This window comes from Acipenser ruthenus, chromosome 27, assembly GCF_902713425.1.
Source record: "Acipenser ruthenus chromosome 27, fAciRut3.2 maternal haplotype, whole genome shotgun sequence".
Classification (NCBI taxonomy): Eukaryota; Metazoa; Chordata; class Actinopteri; order Acipenseriformes; family Acipenseridae; genus Acipenser; species Acipenser ruthenus.
In genome coordinates, this window is record NC_081215.1 from 27,141,442 (window position 1) to 27,160,281 (window position 18,840).

An 18,840-nucleotide genomic window follows, 5' to 3' on the forward strand; every position below is an offset into this window, starting at 1 on the left:
ATGATTTAATTTGTTGTTTTTATTTTGTGAAATGATAACCTGGTTGATGGGAGAATTTTTTTGCAGTTTCACATGGTGACCCCGAGACAAGCACGCTGTCACACAGACACACACACACACTATCACACAGACACACACCGTCACGCACACACTGTCACACACACACTGTCACACAGACACACACTGTCACACACACACACTGTCACACACACAGACACACACTGTCACACACACACACACGCTGTCACACACACACACGCTGTCACACACACACACTGTCACACAGACACACACTCACACAGACACACTGTCAACACACGGTCATACAGACAGTCATACAGACACTGTCACACAGACACACTCACACAGACGCACTGTCAACACACTGTCATACAGACAGTCATACAGACACCGTCACACACACACACTCATACAGACAGTCACACACACACTGTCATACAGACACACAGTCATACAGACACCGTCACACACACACACTGTCATACACACACACACAGTCATACAGACACCGTCACACACACACAGTCATACAGTCACACACACACACTGTCATACAGACACAGTCATACAGACACCGTCACACACACACACTGTCATACAGACACAGTCATACAGACACCGTCACACACACACACTGTCATACACACACAGTCATACAGACACTGTCATACACACACACAGTCATACAGACACAGTCACACACACACACACTGTCATACACACACAGTCATACAGACACCGTCACACACACACACACTGTCATACACACACAGTCATACAGACACTGTCACACACACACACTGTCATACACACACAGTCATACAGACACAGTCACACACACACACTGTCATACACACACAGTCATACAGACACAGTCACACACACACTGTCATACAGACACATACAGACACACACACACACACACATGCATTGCAGACACACAAACAATGTAATTATTACTGAACAGATTCCTGTTCAAATTATCTGTCAAACCTGCCTTGTGCTGAACTACAAGACTACACTCTAGACCCAAGACTCTCCACTCTAGACCCAAGACGCCAGCTCCACAACACACTTCGGCTACTGAGTCACAGACTCCCAGACAGACAGAGTATACCAGAGGCAAAGCGTTCTACCTCTAATGCAATCAGCTGCAGTGTAATTGATATTAAAAAGATGTGTTCCCTGACACCCTTGGACAGGGTGCTTGTGCTGTATCATCCACGACTAGTATTAAACATTCAGGCACAAGTGTTTAGACTAGAAGTCTTCTTCAATGTCTTCGAATGTTGCGGTGGTTTGAGACTCACTGCTACTGTGCTGGACTCCAGCCCTGATTGGTAGTGTGGAGGGTCTCTGGCTGGTCGCGTTGTGTTAAGGGGTGTTGTTACTGCAGGAGTTTAAACTGTGAGCTCCAATAAACTCCTAGCAAGCTGAGAGCTGAAGCAGTGAACTGAGCTGCAGCTGCACAGCCCTCCAGCAGGGGGCTCCATTATCCAGTAAATATCAGAACCCGGAGTCTCCTAGCAACAGCAAACAAGGTGACAGAAAGAACTAACAAACCCAGAGAGAGAGAGAGAGAGAGACTGAGAGTGGAATGAATAAATAAATAATATCTAAACCCTGGAGAACAAGCAGAGGGGACATGATCAGGGAAACGACAGGTAAGAAAACTGCACCTTAAACACTGTACACACTGCACACACTACACTGCACACACTGCACACACTGCACACACTGTACACACTGCACACACTGTACACACGTACATGTTACATTCATGTGATTGAGACTGGACGAGCCCCATGCTGTGCAGTGAATGAAGACGGGCACAGCGTTTCAGAGGGGCTGCTTGTGCCCGGGTGACTCTGTGTTTTATCTTCAGTTTGTTTCTCAGGATTCAGCTCGGGGCTCTGCTTTCTCAATCTCAGTTTATTTCCCTCGCTCTCTCAACGTGTCGTGGATGCAGGCAGGTAGTGTGTTGAAAGGTCACCCCATCTTCAAACAGCTCCAGTCTTCAGTGTGCTGTTCAGCACTGTGACACGCCATCCGTATTACAAGATGAAGCTGACGTTAAAATCCAGCTGCAAGGGAGGAAAAATGAACAAACTTACCTGCAAAGGATTCCATATGGATAGAAAAAATATGATCGCGACAGCAAACAACTCGCTATCTGGAAGTCCCCCCTTCTGTGGTGGATGAGAACCCTACAGCTTCCATAGGAAATATTTCAGTTCTGCATGCCACTTGTAACCAAAATTCTGATCTTATCCCAGAATGCACCTCTGTCAGTTCTAGGGCTAGCGTCTGAAGCTGCTGTGCAACTTTCTGGTACCGAGGAAGAGGGGCATGCTGGGATACAGGCAGACAATGCCACTGCAGACAAGGTGAGTGACATCAAAGTCAAAGAGCTGAAACCTCATCACACAGCAACATCTGAGCCTCGTTCATTCTGTGAGCTTTCTAATAATAATAATAATAATAATAATAATAATAATAATAATAATACACTCAATGGAGAGCAGTCTATCCTGTCTCCAGTCTTTCTCAGTGTCTTCAGTGTGAATTCAATGATAAACGTTTTGACTGGAAGTCTTTCTCAATGTCTTCATTGTGAATTCAATGATAAATGTTTCTCAGTGTCTTTGTTGTTCATTAAGTTCATTCAAGTCTCTCTGATGCTCTCCTGTTTGTTGTGTTGCAGGACTCCCCTGTCGCAGTGTTGCAGCTGCAGCATGGTGCTCCAGTGCAGCAGGGGGAACTACAGGAGCTGCAGCACCAGGGAGCCTCAGTAGAGGGGCTACAGCAGCACCAGGGGCCTCCAGTGCAGCAGGGGGCGCTACAGGAGCTGATGCAGGAGCAGCCGGTGGAAGTGTTGCAGAGTCAGGAGCAGCTGGTCCAGCAGGGGGAGCCAGTGCAGGAGAGGGGGAGGGCTGGAGAGCAGGACGCTATGTTTGAGACACTCTGCTCTGAGCTGCTCTCCGCGATCAGCCTTCTCAACACCAGCATGAGCGAGGTACTGGAGACACCCACACCCCAGCACACTGGAGACACCCACCCCCCAGCACACTGGAGACACCCACCCCAGCACACTGGAGACACACACACCCCAGCACACTGGAGACACCCACCCCCCAGCACACTGGAGACACCCACACCCCAGCACACTGGAGACACCCACCCCAGCACACTGGAGACATACACCCCAGCACACTGGAGACACACACAACAGCACACTGGAGACACACCTGATTGGAGGACAAGGCTAGGGGACTAATTATCGCTCCCTCTCTCAGATCCTGGACTTGAAGGAGGAGTTGTTAAGCCACACCCTCCCTGGCAGCCTCCTCATCCGATTGGCTGTCGCCACCGGGCGGCTGTTCCGCAGGTAACCAGTGTGTGTGTCTCCCCTCCCTCCCCATACAGTTGCTGTGATGTGTGTCTCTGTGATGTCTTGGTCCCTCTGTCTCTTTTTCTCTCTCTCTCTCTCTCTCTCTCTCAGTTGCTGTGATGTGTTCACCCCGGGCTCAGAGCTGGTAAGGCTAGTTCGCCGCTACAGCGCCCCCTGGGAGCAGAGCAGAGAGGTCCTCCAGAAACTGCACGCTCACACAGACAGGTAACATGCTGACACATGTGCACGCACACACACACACACACACACACGCACGCACGCACGCACACACACTGACCCACCTTCTCCCTGTGCAGCTCTTGGTAATGTTGACAGCCCCCCCTCCTCTCTCTCTGCAGGAGTCAGGGTTTGCTCTCAGTGGCTGTGCGCAGACTCCAGTTACTCGACGCCAATGTGAGTACAATGTGCTGAATGTTTTCTGTACCTCTCCCCTTCCCCTGCAACCTCTCCTCCCTCTCTATTCTCACCTCTCCCCCTCTCTATCCTCCTCTCCCCCTCTCTATCCTCCTCTCTCCCTCTCTATTCTCCTCTCCCCCTCTCTATTCTCCTCTCCACCTCTCTATTCTCCTCCCCCTCTCTATTCTCCTCTCCTCTATTCTCACCTCTTCCCCTCTATTCTCCTCTCCCCCTCTATTCTCCTCTCCACCTCTCTATTCTCCTCTCCACCTCTCTATTCTCACCTCTCCCCCTCTCTATTCTCCTCTCCACCTCTCTATTCTCACCTCTCCCCCTCTCTATTCTCCTCTCCACCTCTCTATTCTCCTCTCCCCCTCTCTATTCTCCTCTCCCCCTCTCTATTCTCCTCCCCCTCTCTATTCTCCTCTCCTCTATTCTCACCTCTTCCCCTCTATTCTCCTCTCCACCTCTCTATTCTCCTCTCCACCTCTCTATTCTCACCTCTCCCCCTCTCTATTCTCCTCTCCCCCTCTCTATTCTCCTCTCCACCTCTCTATTCTCCTCCCCCTCTCTATTCTCCTCTCCTCTATTCTCACCTCTTCCCCTCTATTCTCCTCTCCACCTCTCTATTCTCACCTCTCCCCCTCTCTATTCTCCTCTCCACCTCTCTATTCTCACCTCTCCCCCTCTCTATTCTCCTCTCCACCTCTCTATTCTCCTCTCCACCTCTCTATTCTCCTCTCCCCCTCTCTATTCTCCTCTCCCCCTCTCTATTCTCCTCTCCACCTCTCTATTCTCCTCTCCCCCTCTCTATTCTCACCTCTCCCCCTCTCTATTCTCCTCTCCACCTCTCTATTCTCCTCTCCCCCTCTCTATTCTCACCTCTCCACCTCTCTATCCTCCTCTCCCCCTCTATTCTCACCTCTCCCCCTCTCTATCCTCCTCTCCCCCTCTCTATTCTCCTCTCCCCCTCTCTATCCTCCTCTCCCCCTCTCTATTCTCCTCCACCTCTCTATCCTCCTCTCCCCCTCTCTATTCTCCTCTCCACCTCTCTATTCTCCTCTCCACCTCTCTATCCTCCTCTCCCCCTCTCTATTCTCCTCTCCACCTCTCTATTCTCCTCTCCACCTCTCTATTCTCACCTCTCCCCCTCTCTATTCTCCTCCACCTCTCTATTCTCCTCTCCACCTCTCTATTCTCCTCTCCACCTCTCTATTCTCACCTCTCCCCCTCTCTATTCTCCTCCACCTCTCTATTCTCCTCTCCACCTCTCTATTCTCCTCTCCACCTCTCTATTCTCACCTCTCCCCCTCTCTATTCTCCTCTCCCCCTCTATTCTCCTCTCCCCCTCTCTATTCTCCTCCACCTCTCTATTCTCCTCCACCTCTCTATTCTCCTCCACCTCTCTATTCTCCTCTCCCCCTCTCTATTCTCCTCTCCACCTCTCTATTCTCCTCTCCCCCTCTCTATTCTCCTCTCCCCCTCTCTATTCTCACCTCTCCACCTCTCTATTCTCCTCCCCCTCTCTATTCTCCTCTCCACCTCTCTATTCTCCTCCCCCTCTCTATTCTCCTCCACCTCTCTATTCTCCTCCACCTCTCTATTCTCCTCTCCCCCTCTCTATTCTCACCTCTCCCCCTCTCTATTCTCACCTCTCCCCCTCTCTATTCTCCTCCACCTCTCTATCCTCCTCTCCCCCTCTCTATTCTCCTCTCCACCTCTCTATTCTCCTCTCCACCTCTCTATTCTCCTCTCCCCCTCTCTATTCTCCTCTCCACCTCTCTATTCTCACCTCTCCCCCTCTCTATTCTCCTCTCCACCTCTCTATTCTCCTCCCCCCCTCTATTCTCCTCTCCTCTATTCTCACCTCTTCCCCTCTATTCTCCTCTCCCCCTCTATTCTCCTCTCCACCTCTCTATTCTCACCTCTCCCCCTCTCTATTCTCCTCTCCACCTCTCTATTCTCACCTCTCCCCCTCTCTATTCTCCTCTCCACCTCTCTATTCTCCTCTCCACCTCTCTATTCTCCTCTCCACCTCTCTATTCTCCTCTCCACCTCTCTATTCTCCTCCCCCTCTCTATTCTCCTCTCCTCTATTCTCACCTCTTCCCCTCTATTCTCCTCTCCCCCTCTATTCTCCTCTCCACCTCTCTATTCTCACCTCTCCCCCTCTCTATTCTCCTCTCCACCTCTCTATTCTCACCTCTCCACCTCTCTATTCTCCTCTCCACCTCTCTATTCTCACCTCTCCCCCTCTCTATTCTCCTCTCCACCTCTCTATTCTCACCTCTCCACCTCTCTATTCTCCTCTCCACCTCTCTATTCTCACCTCTTCCCCTCTATTCTCCTCTCCCCCTCTATTCTCCTCTCCACCTCTATTCTCACCTCTCCACCTCTCTATTCTCCTCTCCACCTCTCTATTCTCCTCTCCCCCTCTATTCTCCTCTCCACCTCTCTATTCTCACCTCTCCACCTCTCTATTCTCACCTCTCCACCTCTCTATTCTCCTCTCCCCCTCGATTCTCCTCTCCCCCTCTATTCTCCTCTCCCCCTCTATTCTCCTCTCCACCTCTCTATTCTCACCTCTCCTCTAACAGTCTCTCTCTCCCTCAGTCTCGCAGGACTCATCAGCAGCAGCGAGTTCAGGACTGGGAGCGTCTCTTTGCCAAGCTCATGGTGAGTGTAAAACAGCACCGAGAGGAGGGAGAGTGTAATACAGCACAGAGAGGAGGGAGAGTGTAATACAGCACCGAGAGGAGGGAGAGTGTAAAACAGCACCGAGAGGAGGGAGAGTGTAATACAGCACAGAGAGGAGGGAGAGTGTAATACAGCACAGAGAGGAGGGAGAGTGTAATACAGCACCGAGAGGAGGGAGAGTGTAATACAGCACAGAGAGGAGGGAGAGTGTAATACAGCAGAGAGGAGGGAGAGTGTAATACAGCACAGAGAGGAGGGAGAGTGTAATACAGCACCGAGAGGAGGGAGAGTGTAATACAGCACAGAGAGGAGGGAGAGTGTAATACAGCACAGAGAGGAGGGAGAGTGTAATACAGTACCGAGAGGAGGGAGAGTGTAATACAGTACCGAGAGGAGGGAGAGTGTAATACAGCACAGAGAGGAGGGAGAGTGTAATACAGCACAGAGAGGAGGGAGAGTGTAATACAGTACCGAGAGGAGGGAGAGTGTAATACAGCACTGAGAGGAGGGAGAGTGTAATACAGCACAGAGAGGAGGGAGAGTGTAATACAGCACAGAGAGGAGGGAGAGTGTAATACAGCACAGAGAGGAGGGAGAGTGTAATACAGTACCGAGAGGAGGGAGAGTGTAATACAGCACTGAGAGGAGGGAGAGTGTAATACAGCACCGAGAGGAGGGAGAGTGTAATACAGCACAGAGAGGAGGGAGAGTGTAATACAGCAGAGAGGAGGGAGAGTGTAATACAGTACCGAGAGGAGGGAGAGTGTAATACAGCACCGAGAGGAGGGAGAGTGTAATACAGCACAGAGAGGAGGGAGAGTGTAATACAGCAGAGAGGAGGGAGAGTGTAATACAGCACCGAGAGGAGGGAGAGTGTAATACAGCACAGAGAGGAGGGAGAGTGTAATACAGTACCGAGAGGAGGGAGAGTGTAATACAGCACTGAGAGGAGGGAGAGTGTAATACAGCACAGAGAGGAGGGAGAGTGTAATACAGCACAGAGAGGAGGGAGAGTGTAATACAGCACCGAGAGGAGGGAGAGTGTAATACAGCACAGAGAGGAGGGAGAGTGTAATACAGTATGGCCTGTATTGTGCGTTTCCGCTTGTTAATTCATGAGGAACATGAAAGGAATGAAAAAGGGTACGACCAGAGAAAGTACAGCGACATCAACACCTGGGTTACATTCATCCCTCTGTCCCTCTCTCCTTCCTCTCTACCCCTCTCCCTCTCTCCCCCCTCTCCCTCTCCTTCCTCTCCTCCTCTGCCCCTCTCTCTCCCTCTCCCCCCTTTTCCTCTCACTCTCCCCCTCTCTCCCTCTCCCCCTCTCACTCTCCCCCTCTCACTCTCCCTCTCCCCCTCTCTGCCCCTCACTCTCTTCCTCTCTCTCCCTCTCCCTCTCACTCTCCCCGCTCTCTCCCTCTCACTCTCCCTCTCCCCGCTCTCTCACTCTCACTCTCCACCTCTCTCCCTCTCACTCTCCCTCTCACTCTCCCTCTCCCCGCTCTCTCCGTCTCCCTCTTAGAGCTCCAAAACGGTTGGGGGTAGGTGGAGGTTTCGTTTGGACAGCCTGAAGCAGAGAGACCTGGAGGGGTAAGAGACTGGGGCTTGGAGGGGGTATCAATTCAGTTCTGTTTTAAAATCGACATGCATTTGTACACTCTCCCCCCCCCACCCCGCCCGCCCTGTAGTCGGCTTCTGGACTCCAGGCCTCCTCACAGTGCCCCTGTGTGGCCAGAGAGGGGCGGTGCAGAGACACAGGAAGCAGCAGACGGTCTAACAGACAGAGAGGTGAGGACCGGCAAGTCATGTGACCATGTAGCAAATCAAGATTCACATGTAAATACTGTATAGAAATGCAAGTCGATCTAAAAGAGATTATAATCTCTCTCTCTCTCTCGTTCCCTCCATCCCCAGGAGCCTGGCTCAGACAGTGACAGGGAGGGTCGCGTGTCGGACGAGGCGGTGAGTGTCTGTCTGTCTGTCCATCCCTCTGAGACCCACTCATCAAACTGTGATGGTTTATAACGTTAGCAAAACTATTCAATTACAAAGAATTGTGTTGCCAAAGCACATACATGACATAAACAACTCAAACACATAAAGACAGAGAAAACACATCTGTTACTATTAAACAGCTTGTCACTAGAACCCCTCAATGGAATGACAGCTTAGTATTATTAGTATTATTATTATGATTATTATTATCATTGCTCAGGACTCGGATGTGGACTCAGAGCACCCCCTGCTCAGGGAGACAGTGGACATGGGGACACAGACAGACAGGGGGACAGAGGACACAGAGTCGCAGACAGACAGAGGGACAGAGGAGACGGAGACGCAGACAGACAGAGGGACAGAAGACAGACAGACCTGGACCGGGGACCCCCAGCTTCACAGGTACACCCCGACACTGCAGAGGTGCAAGAGAAGAGGGGTTCTGTGTGCTGTTAGTCAAGAGACCCCTCCCCCCTCTCTCTCCCCCCCTCTCTCTCCCTCTATCTCCCCTCCCCTCCCCCCTCTCCCCCCTCTCCCCTCTCCCCTCTCCCCTCTCCCCCCTCCCCTCTCCCCCCTCTCCCCTCTCCCCTCTCCCCTCTCTCCCCTCCCCCCTCTCTCCCCTCTCCCCTCTCCCCTCTCCCCTCTCCCCTCTCCTTTCCCTCCTGCCTCTCCTCTCCTCTCCTCTCCTCTCCTCTCTCTCTCTCTCTCCTCTCTCGCAGGTCCCTGTGTGTGGGAGTCAGTGCAGTGACTGGTTCTGGTTCCAGTTGTGAGTCTGGCCTCTGGGTTCTCGTCTCGTATGGCGGGCAGCAGCAGCGGATGTGTGTCTCTGGTTCTGGTGTCGGACCGGGTCGGAAACACGTGCGGATCTCAGAGGGAGAGCCTGGTAAGAGTGAGTGAGAGAGCGCTGTCTCACACACACACCGACACACACACACTGACACACACACACACACTGACACACACACACTGAGACACACACACGCACACTGATACACACACACTGACACATACACACAACGACACACACACACACACACTGAGACACACACAGTGATACACACACACTGACACATACACACACACGCACTGATACACACACACTGATACACACACACACACTGAGACACACACACACACTGAGACACACACACTGACACACACACTGATACACACACACTGACACACACACACACTGAGACACACACACACACTGAGACACACACACTGACACACACACTGATACACACACACTGACACATACACACACTGATACACACACACTGACACACACACACACACATTGATACACACACTGACACACACACTGACACACTGACACACACACACACACTGACACACACTGACACACTGACACACACACTGACACACTGACACACACACAGCGTGCAGGAATCACTAACAGATATTATTTTACATGACTCATTTAGAACAGGATCGATTGGCTAATGACTGATGAAACTTTGATGGTAACGAGGTCATGTTATTCAATGGAAAAGCCATCATGCTGATTTGTCTCCCCTCTGAATTTAGCCCCCCCCGCGGGGGTCTCATCAGTTGCCCCCCCCTCTGGAATCCTGAGGACATCCCCTCCAAAACAAGACCCCGCCCCCGGAGCAGCTGGGTAAGAGAGGGGGAGAGCGGACTAATAATAATAATAATAATAATAATAATAATAATCTCTTGTATTTTTTAAGTTGTATAATAAAATTTCTCGCTGGTTTTCAGTTTTACGATTATTTACAATGGTTTTCAATAACACCATAGCATCAAATATATTTTAAAAACAACAAAATAAACGCATCGTTCTTTGTTTGTTTTCTGAATCCAGTGCTTTGTTAAAGGGGAGGTGATTTGAGTGATGTGTTTCTGGCAGGGAGGAGGAGCTGAGATTCCAAGAGGAGGCGTGTTCAAGAACCCTGGGCGTGTCACTGTATCGCCATGACGACAGTCTGATAGGGGAGGGGTGTGTCAGCCTCCCTCAGGTAAATGTGTGTGTGTTACCTAGCAGTCACAGTGAGCAGGGTTAGCTGTATAGTCCAGTCACAGTGAGCAGGGTTAGCTGTACAGTCCAGTCACAGTGAGCAGGGTTAGCTGTACAGTCCAGCAGTCACAGTGAGCAGGGTTAGCTGTATAGTCCAGCAGTCACAGTGAGCAGGGTTAGCTGTATAGTCCAGCAGTCACAGTGAGCAGGGTTAGCTGTATAGTCCAGCAGTCACAGTGAGCAGGGTTAGCTGTATAGTCCAGCAGTCACAGTGAGCAGGGTTAGCTGTACAGTCCAGTCACAGTGAGCAGGGTTAGCTGTATAGTCCAGTCACAGTGAGCAAGGTTAGCTGTACAGTCCAGTCACAGTGAGCAGGGTTAGCTGTATAGTCCAGTCACAGTGAGCAGGGTTAGCTGTATAGTCCAGCAGTCACAGTGAGCAGGGTTAGCTGTATAGTCCAGCAGTCACAGTGAGCAGGGTTAGCTGTACAGTCCAGTCACAGTGAGCAGGGTTAGCTGTACAGTCCAGTCACAGTGAGCAGGGTTAGCTGTATAGTCCAGTCACAGTGAGCAGGGTTAGCTGTACAGTCCAGTCACAGTGAGCAGGGTCAAGGAGGCTGTGTGGTCCAGTGGTTAAAGAAGAGGGCTTGTAACCAGAAGGTCCCCGGTTCAAATCCCGGCTCAGCCACTGACTCATTGTGTGACCCTGAGCAAGTCACTTAACCTCCTTGTGCTCCGTCTTTCAGGTGAGACGTAATTGTAAGTGACTCTGCAGATGATGCATAGTTCACACATCCGAGTCTCTGTAAGTCTAAATAAACAAATAATAATAATAATAATAATAATAATAATAATATAGTCCAGCAGTCACAGTGAGCAGGGTTAGCTGTATAGTCCAGTCACAGTGAGCAGGGTTAGCTGTATAGTCCAGTCACAGTGAGCAGGGTTAGCTGTATAGTCCAGTCACAGTGAGCAGGGTTAGCTGTATAGTCCAGCAGTCACAGTGAGCAGGGTTAGCTGTATAGTCCAGTCACAGTGAGCAGGGTTAGCTGTATAGTCCAGTCACAGTGAGCAGGGTTGGCTGTATTCATTGTTCACTGTTGCTGTCTGTTTCTCTGTTTCAGGACGTCCCCTCAGTGCGGGGCTCTGTTTTGGGGAGCCCGCAGTGTCACAGTGTGTCTGTACCCCTCTTCTCTGGCCAGGCTCCGCAGCTCTCAGCGTCCCTGACCCTCAGCCTACGCTGGCTGGAGGAGGAGCTGCCTCGCTGGGCTCACCGCACTACTCAAGCCTGGAGTCTGGCGGAGGTGTTGCTGCAGGCCACAGGTGGGTAGGGCTGAGGCCCACACTGTGTGTGACTGCCATTGTGTGTAACTGAGCTTGTGTTAGTTGTGATTGTGTGTGTTTGTTGTGATTGTCTAATTAGGATTGTGATTTATGGGTTGATATGAGTGAATTGTGTGTGTGCAGTTGTAGTTTTGTGTATTATTGTGACTGTGTGTTTGTGTATGATTGTGTTTGTGTGTTTGTGTATGATTGTGTTTGTGTCCCAGGGGTGGATCTCAGTGAGCTGAGCCCTGAGGAGCTGCTGCAGCGTCTACAGAGGCCTGCGCTGAGTGAAGCCTGCACCTCGCCTATTGCCTGGCCCAGGCAGGAGCCCCAGCTTTGGGACAGCAGCACTGCCCCTGTGGCCTCCCTGCTGACGGGACCGGAGCTCCAGGATGCCTGCTGCTCAGCCCTCTCCCCCCAGCTAGGGGTAAGCAGAGACCTTAACCCTTAACCCCTAACCCCTAACCCTCCCCTGATTCCACTTCTATCTGTAATGTAAGTGAATGAAAGCCCTGCTCCTCTCCCCAGCTGGAGCAGGCACTGGCTCACTGTGTCAGGGAGCTGGATCAGGTTAAAGAAGAGCACAGCCGGGCGATCGCAGAACTGAAGGAGAGACATCGGTGAGTCCCAGTCCAGCGCTCCAGCATGTGTGTGTTAGTGTGTGTGCGCGTTAGTGTGTGTGTGTGTTTGACGTGGGTTAGTGTGTGTGTGTGTTTGACGTGGGTTAGTGTGTGTGTGTGTTTGACGTGGGTTAGGGTGTGTGTGTGTTTGACGTGGGTTAGGGTTAGTGTGTGTGTGTTTGACGTGGGTTAGTGTGTGTGTGTTTGACGTGGGTTAGTGTGTGTGTGTGTTTGACGTGGGTTAGGGGTGTGTGTGTGTGTTTGACGTGGGTTAGTGTGTTTGTGTTTGACATGGGTTAGGGTTAGTGTGTGTGTTTGACATGGGTTAGTGTGTGTGTGTTTGACGTGGGTTAGTGTGTGTGTGTTTGACGTGGGTTAGGGTTAGTGTGTGTGTTTGACGTGGGTTAGTGTGTGTGTGTTTGACGTGGGTTAGGGTTAGTGTGTGTGTTTGACGTGGGTTAGTGTGTGTGTGTTTGACGTGGGTTAGTGTGTGTGTGTTTGACGTGGGTTAGTGTGTGTGTTTGACGTGGGTTAGTGTGTGTGTGTGTTTGACGTGGGTTAGTGTGTGTGTGTTTGACGTGGGTTAGTGTGTGTGTGTTTGACGTGGGTTAGGGTTAGTGTGTGTGTGTTTGACGTGGGTTAGGGTTAGTGTGTGTGTGTGTGTGTTTGACGTGGGTTAGGGTTAGTGTGTGTGTGTGTGTGTTTGACGTGGGTTAGGGTTAGTGTGTGTGTGTGTGTGTTTGACGTGGGTTAGGGTTAGTGTGTGTGTGTGTTTGACGTGGGTTAGGGTTAGTGTGTGTGTGTGTGTGTTTGACGTGGGTTAGGGTTAGTGTGTGTGTGTGTTTGACGTGGGTTAGGGTTAGTGTGTGTGTGTGTGTGTTTGACGTGGGTTAGGGTTAGTGTGTGTGTGTTTGACGTGGGTTAGGGTTAGTGTGTGTGTGTGTTTGACGTGGGTTAGGGTTAGTGTGTGTGTGTGTGTGTTTGACGTGGGTTAGGGTTAGTGTGTGTATGTTTGACGTGGTCGTTGACCAGGGCGCTGTCTTTCAGGAGACAGGTGTGCAGTCTGCTGGAGAGGGAGGAGCTCGCTGGGATAGATCCCGCCTCCAGCCCCGCCCCTCAGACAGGTGAGACAGGTGATACTTTCTCAGCGTTTCAGTGTAATAGTGCAGTGTAACACAATCCTGCAGGGCTTGGTGTTGGTTAGGGTTCACACATGGCGTGTTTTATGAACAGCAGCTGTGTGTGGAGGGAGCCAGGCCAGAGTCTGCGGAGGAGCCATTTGGTCCAGGGAGCAGGAGGAGTAGGAGGAGCCAGAGGATGGGAGCCAATCAGAGCCTGGCCCTGCCAGCCGTTCAGAGAGCACCGCAACTGAGCCATCTACCAGAGGACGTGAGAACACAACTCAACACAGCTCCTACACAATATACACAACTCAACACAGCTCCTACACAATATATACAACTCCTCTGTGTGTGTGTGTGTGATTGTGGTGTTTTCCAGTCCTCGTGCGTGTGTGTGTGTGTGATTCTGGTGTTTGGTGTCCCGCAGGTTTGGACCCGGATGAAGGTTCTGGATAAGAAGGCCCTGCAGAATTGGGACCCGCGCGGCCCAGCGAGTTCACAGAGAGACAGGCCGGGCCTCGAGAGATTGCTGTCAGAACAGAGGAGACTGAAACTGAGACCTGAGAACACAGAGAGAAAGACAGAGAGAGAGCAGGACACAGGTACAACACAGAGAGAGCTAAACAGAGTGTGTGTGTGTGTGTGTAACCTCGCTATCTCTCCCTCCCTCTCAGAGCAGTACCAGTGTGTGTGTGTGTAACCTTGCTCTCTCTCCCTCCCTCTCAGAGCAGTACCAGTGTGTGTGTGTGTGTGTAACCTCGCTCTCTCTCCCTCCCTCTCAGAGCAGTACCAGTGTGTGTGTGTGTAACCTTGCTCTCTCCCTCCCTCTCAGAGCAGTACCAGTGTGTGTGTGTGTGTGTGTAACCTCGCTCTCTCTCCCTCCCTCTCAGAGCAGTACCAGTGTGTGTGTGTGTGTGTAACCTCGCTCTCTCTCCCTCCCTCTCAGAGCAGTACCAGTGTGTGTGTGTGTGTGTAACCTCGCTCACTCTCTCTCCCAGAGCAGTAGCAGTGTGTGTGTGTGTGTGTGTAACCTCTCTCTCTCTCTCAGAGCTCATCCTGCCTGCTATCTTCATGCCCTTGAACCCGGTTCAAGTCTCCTCTCAAGAAGGAGCGGTTCGTGCTGCGCTCCCTGCACCAGCACCGGCCCTCCCTTTCTAGGAACGTATCCTTCAGTCAGGACCAGGACCTGGGGCTGTTTCAATGGGAAGAGGGGAGTGTGGGGGTTTGAGAGGGTTGGAGGGGGTGGTAAATGGAAGTGGGGTGTGCAGGGTGGGAGGAGTCAGGTGGCATGAAGCTCAGCTCACACCCCGCCTCCCCCAGTGTTCTGCAGCTGTGATTGACACCTGTCAGAAGTGCTTTCCTTAGCCCCCGCCCCCAGGGAGTGTCAGTTCTGAGCCTGCCGGAGCCGACGGTGATGCTGCCCAATAGGGAGCTGCGACAGAGGACAGCCTCGCCCACCAGAGAGGACCACACCCACAAGAGGAGGGACACTGGGAGGCCACACCCCCAAGAGCAGTCTGCTGGGCTATGCCATGGGCAGCAGTGTGGAGTAGTGGTTAGGGCTCTGGACTCTTGACCGGAGGGTTGTGGGTTCAATCCCAGGTGGGGGGACACTGCTGCTGTACCCTTGAGCAAGGTACTTTACCTAGATTGCTCCAGTAAAAACCCAACTGTATAAATGGGTAATTGTATGTAAAAAATAATGTGATGTCTTGTAACAATTGTAAGTCGCCCTGGATAAGGGCATCTGCTAAGAAATAAATAATAATAATAATAATAATAATAATAATATTAATAATAAGTACAAACAGCATTACCTAAAAACAAAGAAAGCACAGTAAAGTAGATTTTCGATCTGTCGTTCTTACCTGCTGTTTGCTGAAATCTCCAACCTGCTTTATTTTTGTAATATCTAATTTTCAGTGGTTTGAAGCACAGTAGCGTTTGGCACACACAATCCCACACTAAAACACTATGTGTGTGCGTGTGTGTCAGCCTGTGTGTGCGCGCGCGCGTGCGTCAGTGTGTGTGTGTGCGCGTGTCAGTGTGTGTGCGTGCGTATATCATTTTAAAAGGGAACTGCTGTGTACCATAAGGTGCAGAATCAAATAGAAACGGTCATGCAGGTACACAGAAACTGAGCATTCACACTTTTATTAAATCTCTAATACAATGACACATGTAAGACATTCTGCTTGAGTTCATGGCTTTCTGTTTCTTTACACAGAAACACATATTTCTGGATTTCGTCTTTGTGCAGGCTCACAATGTTATTAAACAGGCAGGACAGATGCACGCTGCACTGCGTATTGTTAATGTGTTTTTCCCGCATCTGTAATAAATCATTTTCATTTTGGTAAATGAGGTGGTATTAAGTTCTTCTGGCGTTCTTTTTTTTTTTGCTATCTATCAGTCCTTCTGTCCGATCAGTCTGATATATCTGCCTGTCTGACAGGACGGGAATTCATTGGCGTTTCTTGCAAACAGTGAGCTGGGAACGAGTGGAGATTAGAAGCAAGGCACAGAATATTTCATCACACAGCGACTTTCTGATGTGAATCTAACTCAATATTATTAAGGTGACTGATGTTCTACTGTTTCCAGTGCAAACAACACATTCACTCCAGAGATTCAGGGGGCTCAGAGTTTTTCAGAAATGTATTTCCACAGTGCTTAAAACACTTAGACCCAATGTAAAGCAGTAAAGGAAAAGGCTTGAAAAGCCAAATCATCACTGACTGTTTACCATGTGGACGTTATTCATTATCAAACGAGAAGGAAGGGAAGCTTGGTCTGTCAACGTGCGTGCGTGCGTGCGTGCGTGCGTGCGTGCGTGCGGGGGTTACGTGCTGGCCAGTGAGTGCATCCTGTTTTGTTGGATGGGTTTTTATTGTGCACAGGTTCCTAGCAACTATAATATTACTCGTTTAATAGAAAAAAAAGGACTGGTCTTTAATATCTCTGAGTCACACGGGATCACAGAGAGGTCTGGTAAAGCATAGGGAAGCATTGTAAAGCACAGAGAGGTCTGGTAAAGCATAGGGAAGCATTGTAAAGCACAGAGAGGTCTGGTAAAGCATAGGGAAGCATTGTAAAGCACAGAGAGGTCTGGTAAAGCATAGGGAAGCATTGTAAAGCACAGAGAGATCTGGTAAAGCATAGAGAAGCATTGTAAAGCACAGAGAGGTCTGGTAAAGCATAGGGAAGCATTGTAAAGCACAGAGAGGTCTGGTAAAGCATAGGGAAGCATTGTAAAGCACAGAGAGGTCTGGTAAAGCATAGGGAAGCATTGTAAAGCACAGAGAGGTCTGGTAAAGCATAGGGAAGCATTGTAAAGCACAGATAGGTCTGGTAAAGCATAGGGAAGCATTGTAAAGCACAGAGGGGTATGGTAAAGCATAGGGAAGCATTGTAAAGCACAGAGAGGTCTGGTAAAGCATAGGGAAGCATTGTAAAGCACAGAGAGGTCTGGTAAAAGCACAGGGAAGCATTGCAAAGCACAGAGAGGTCTGGTAAAGCATAGGGAAGCATTGTAAAGCACAGAGAGGTCTGGTAAAGCATAGGGAAGCATTGCAAAGCACAGAGAGGTCTGGTAAAGCATAGGGAAGCATTGTGAAGCACAGAGAGGTCTGGTAAAGCATAGGGAAGCATTGTAAAGCACAGAGAGGTCTGTTTGGGAATTGTTCGGCAGGCTGTAGAAGTGATGTCGTGTTCGTGCAGAGTTCCCGGATATCGTGCACAAATCTTTATCAGCTGAACACGACCTGCCAGTATGTCTGAATAGAGTAACACAGTAATAACACTCCTGAATGACCGGAGCTGCACGCTCGCCCGCCCGGCTATCAAGCGACAGAGAGACCGGCGCACTGGTTTTTATCAAGGCGAATTAGAAATACGTCCACACAACCAAAAATAACGAGAATAAATAACTTTACTAACTTGGTTATAAATAAACATGGACTGCGTCATGTGTGCGCATTAAAATCACATAAAATAAACATTACCGAGTCTGCAACAAACTCGCCTCTCGACGCCATCTTCTCTCACCATGTCACTCAGCGGACCTCTTTAAATCGGTGAGCCAAAGCTGCCATCGTGTGGCTTCAACAAGTCGAGGTGGACACCTCGTACTCTGTGAATACTATTCGAGTTTCTGTTTTGTCGTGAGCTGTTGTTTTACTAATGATAAAGCAAGACAGTTTTGAACTAATCAACCAAAACAAAACAAAAAAAATTTAGCCGGAACCTGCCTGAAAGAAGGGCTTTAGAGTCGTTTGAACTGTAGTTCTCTACCGATGCTGCCCCCATGTGGCGAGGGTGTGGAACTGTTGCCCATTGTCTTAAACAATCTGATTGGATAAAATGAGTTACAGAAAGTACCTGACTCCTGATTGGCGCACGCTGTTAGCGAATCAAACTGAGAAACGCGATACTCACTTTGCATAGACCTTATGGCTGTCCAGCGCGCACACCTGTTTAAAAACGTATTCATGATTAATAAATAATATTTCAGTAGCGGTAGCCACATTCTTGCTTTAAAAGTATTCTCATGTTTCATGTCAAATATTGTTTTACTGTTCTTCAGCTCTGGGCTTCAGAGCTGTATGAACGGCAGTTCTCTACCGATGCTGCCCCCGTGTGGCGATACAATGGAACTGTCACCTCAACGCAATATCTGTCAATGCAATAGGCGTGTTTATGGTGAGTGTTGGGCGCAGGAGAAATGCAGCCTTTCATAGCGATTTAAACTCTATCCGATTCTATATACTGTTGAATACAACTGTAATAATTTAATCACACCCTATAAAAATATATACACACACACACAATCCACACTGCTTCACAAAGTGTGGGTGTGGTGGGTGTGGGTGTGTGTGTCAGTGTCAGTGTGTGGAGGGGTGTGGTCTGTGGGTGTGGGGGTGGGGGTGGTGTGTGGGTGTGTCAGTGTCAGTGTCAGTGGGTGGGTGGGTGTGGGGGGTCAGTGTTACTGTTTTGGAATAACCTGTAAAATTAAACATTATTAAACAAATCAGTGGAAACAGAAAACTTTACTACTCTTTATTAGAACACAAAAAAGAGTCAAATTTCAAAATATATCATCATCTTGGAAAGTAATATTCTACCCTATACATAATATAGATGACCTGTTTATAAATATTCTACCCTATACATAATATAGATGACCTGTTTATAAATATTCTACCCTATACATAATATAGATGACCTGTTTATAAATATTCTACCCTATA

General features: G+C 49.7%; 1 protein-coding gene across 1 annotated transcript; it reads left to right on the forward strand.

Moving 5' to 3' along the window:
- The first annotated feature begins 1,567 nt into the window (after positions 1-1,567).
- LOC131701871 (uncharacterized) lies at positions 1,568-15,952 on the forward strand. The gene is made up of 21 exons (XM_059002437.1): positions 1,568-1,685; positions 2,314-2,408; positions 2,726-3,037; positions 3,318-3,409; positions 3,524-3,637; positions 3,772-3,826; positions 6,442-6,504; positions 8,051-8,118; positions 8,217-8,316; positions 8,443-8,490; positions 8,744-8,925; positions 9,243-9,406; positions 10,075-10,165; positions 10,418-10,526; positions 11,649-11,847; positions 12,075-12,277; positions 12,379-12,470; positions 13,518-13,594; positions 14,019-14,193; positions 14,640-14,753; positions 14,970-15,952. The coding sequence occupies exons 1-19, from the start codon at positions 1,667-1,669 to the stop codon at positions 14,045-14,047; spliced, it is 2,112 nt and encodes a 703-aa protein (XP_058858420.1). The 5' UTR covers positions 1,568-1,666; the 3' UTR covers positions 14,048-14,193; positions 14,640-14,753; positions 14,970-15,952.
- Positions 15,953-18,840: the final 2,888 nt, after the last annotated feature.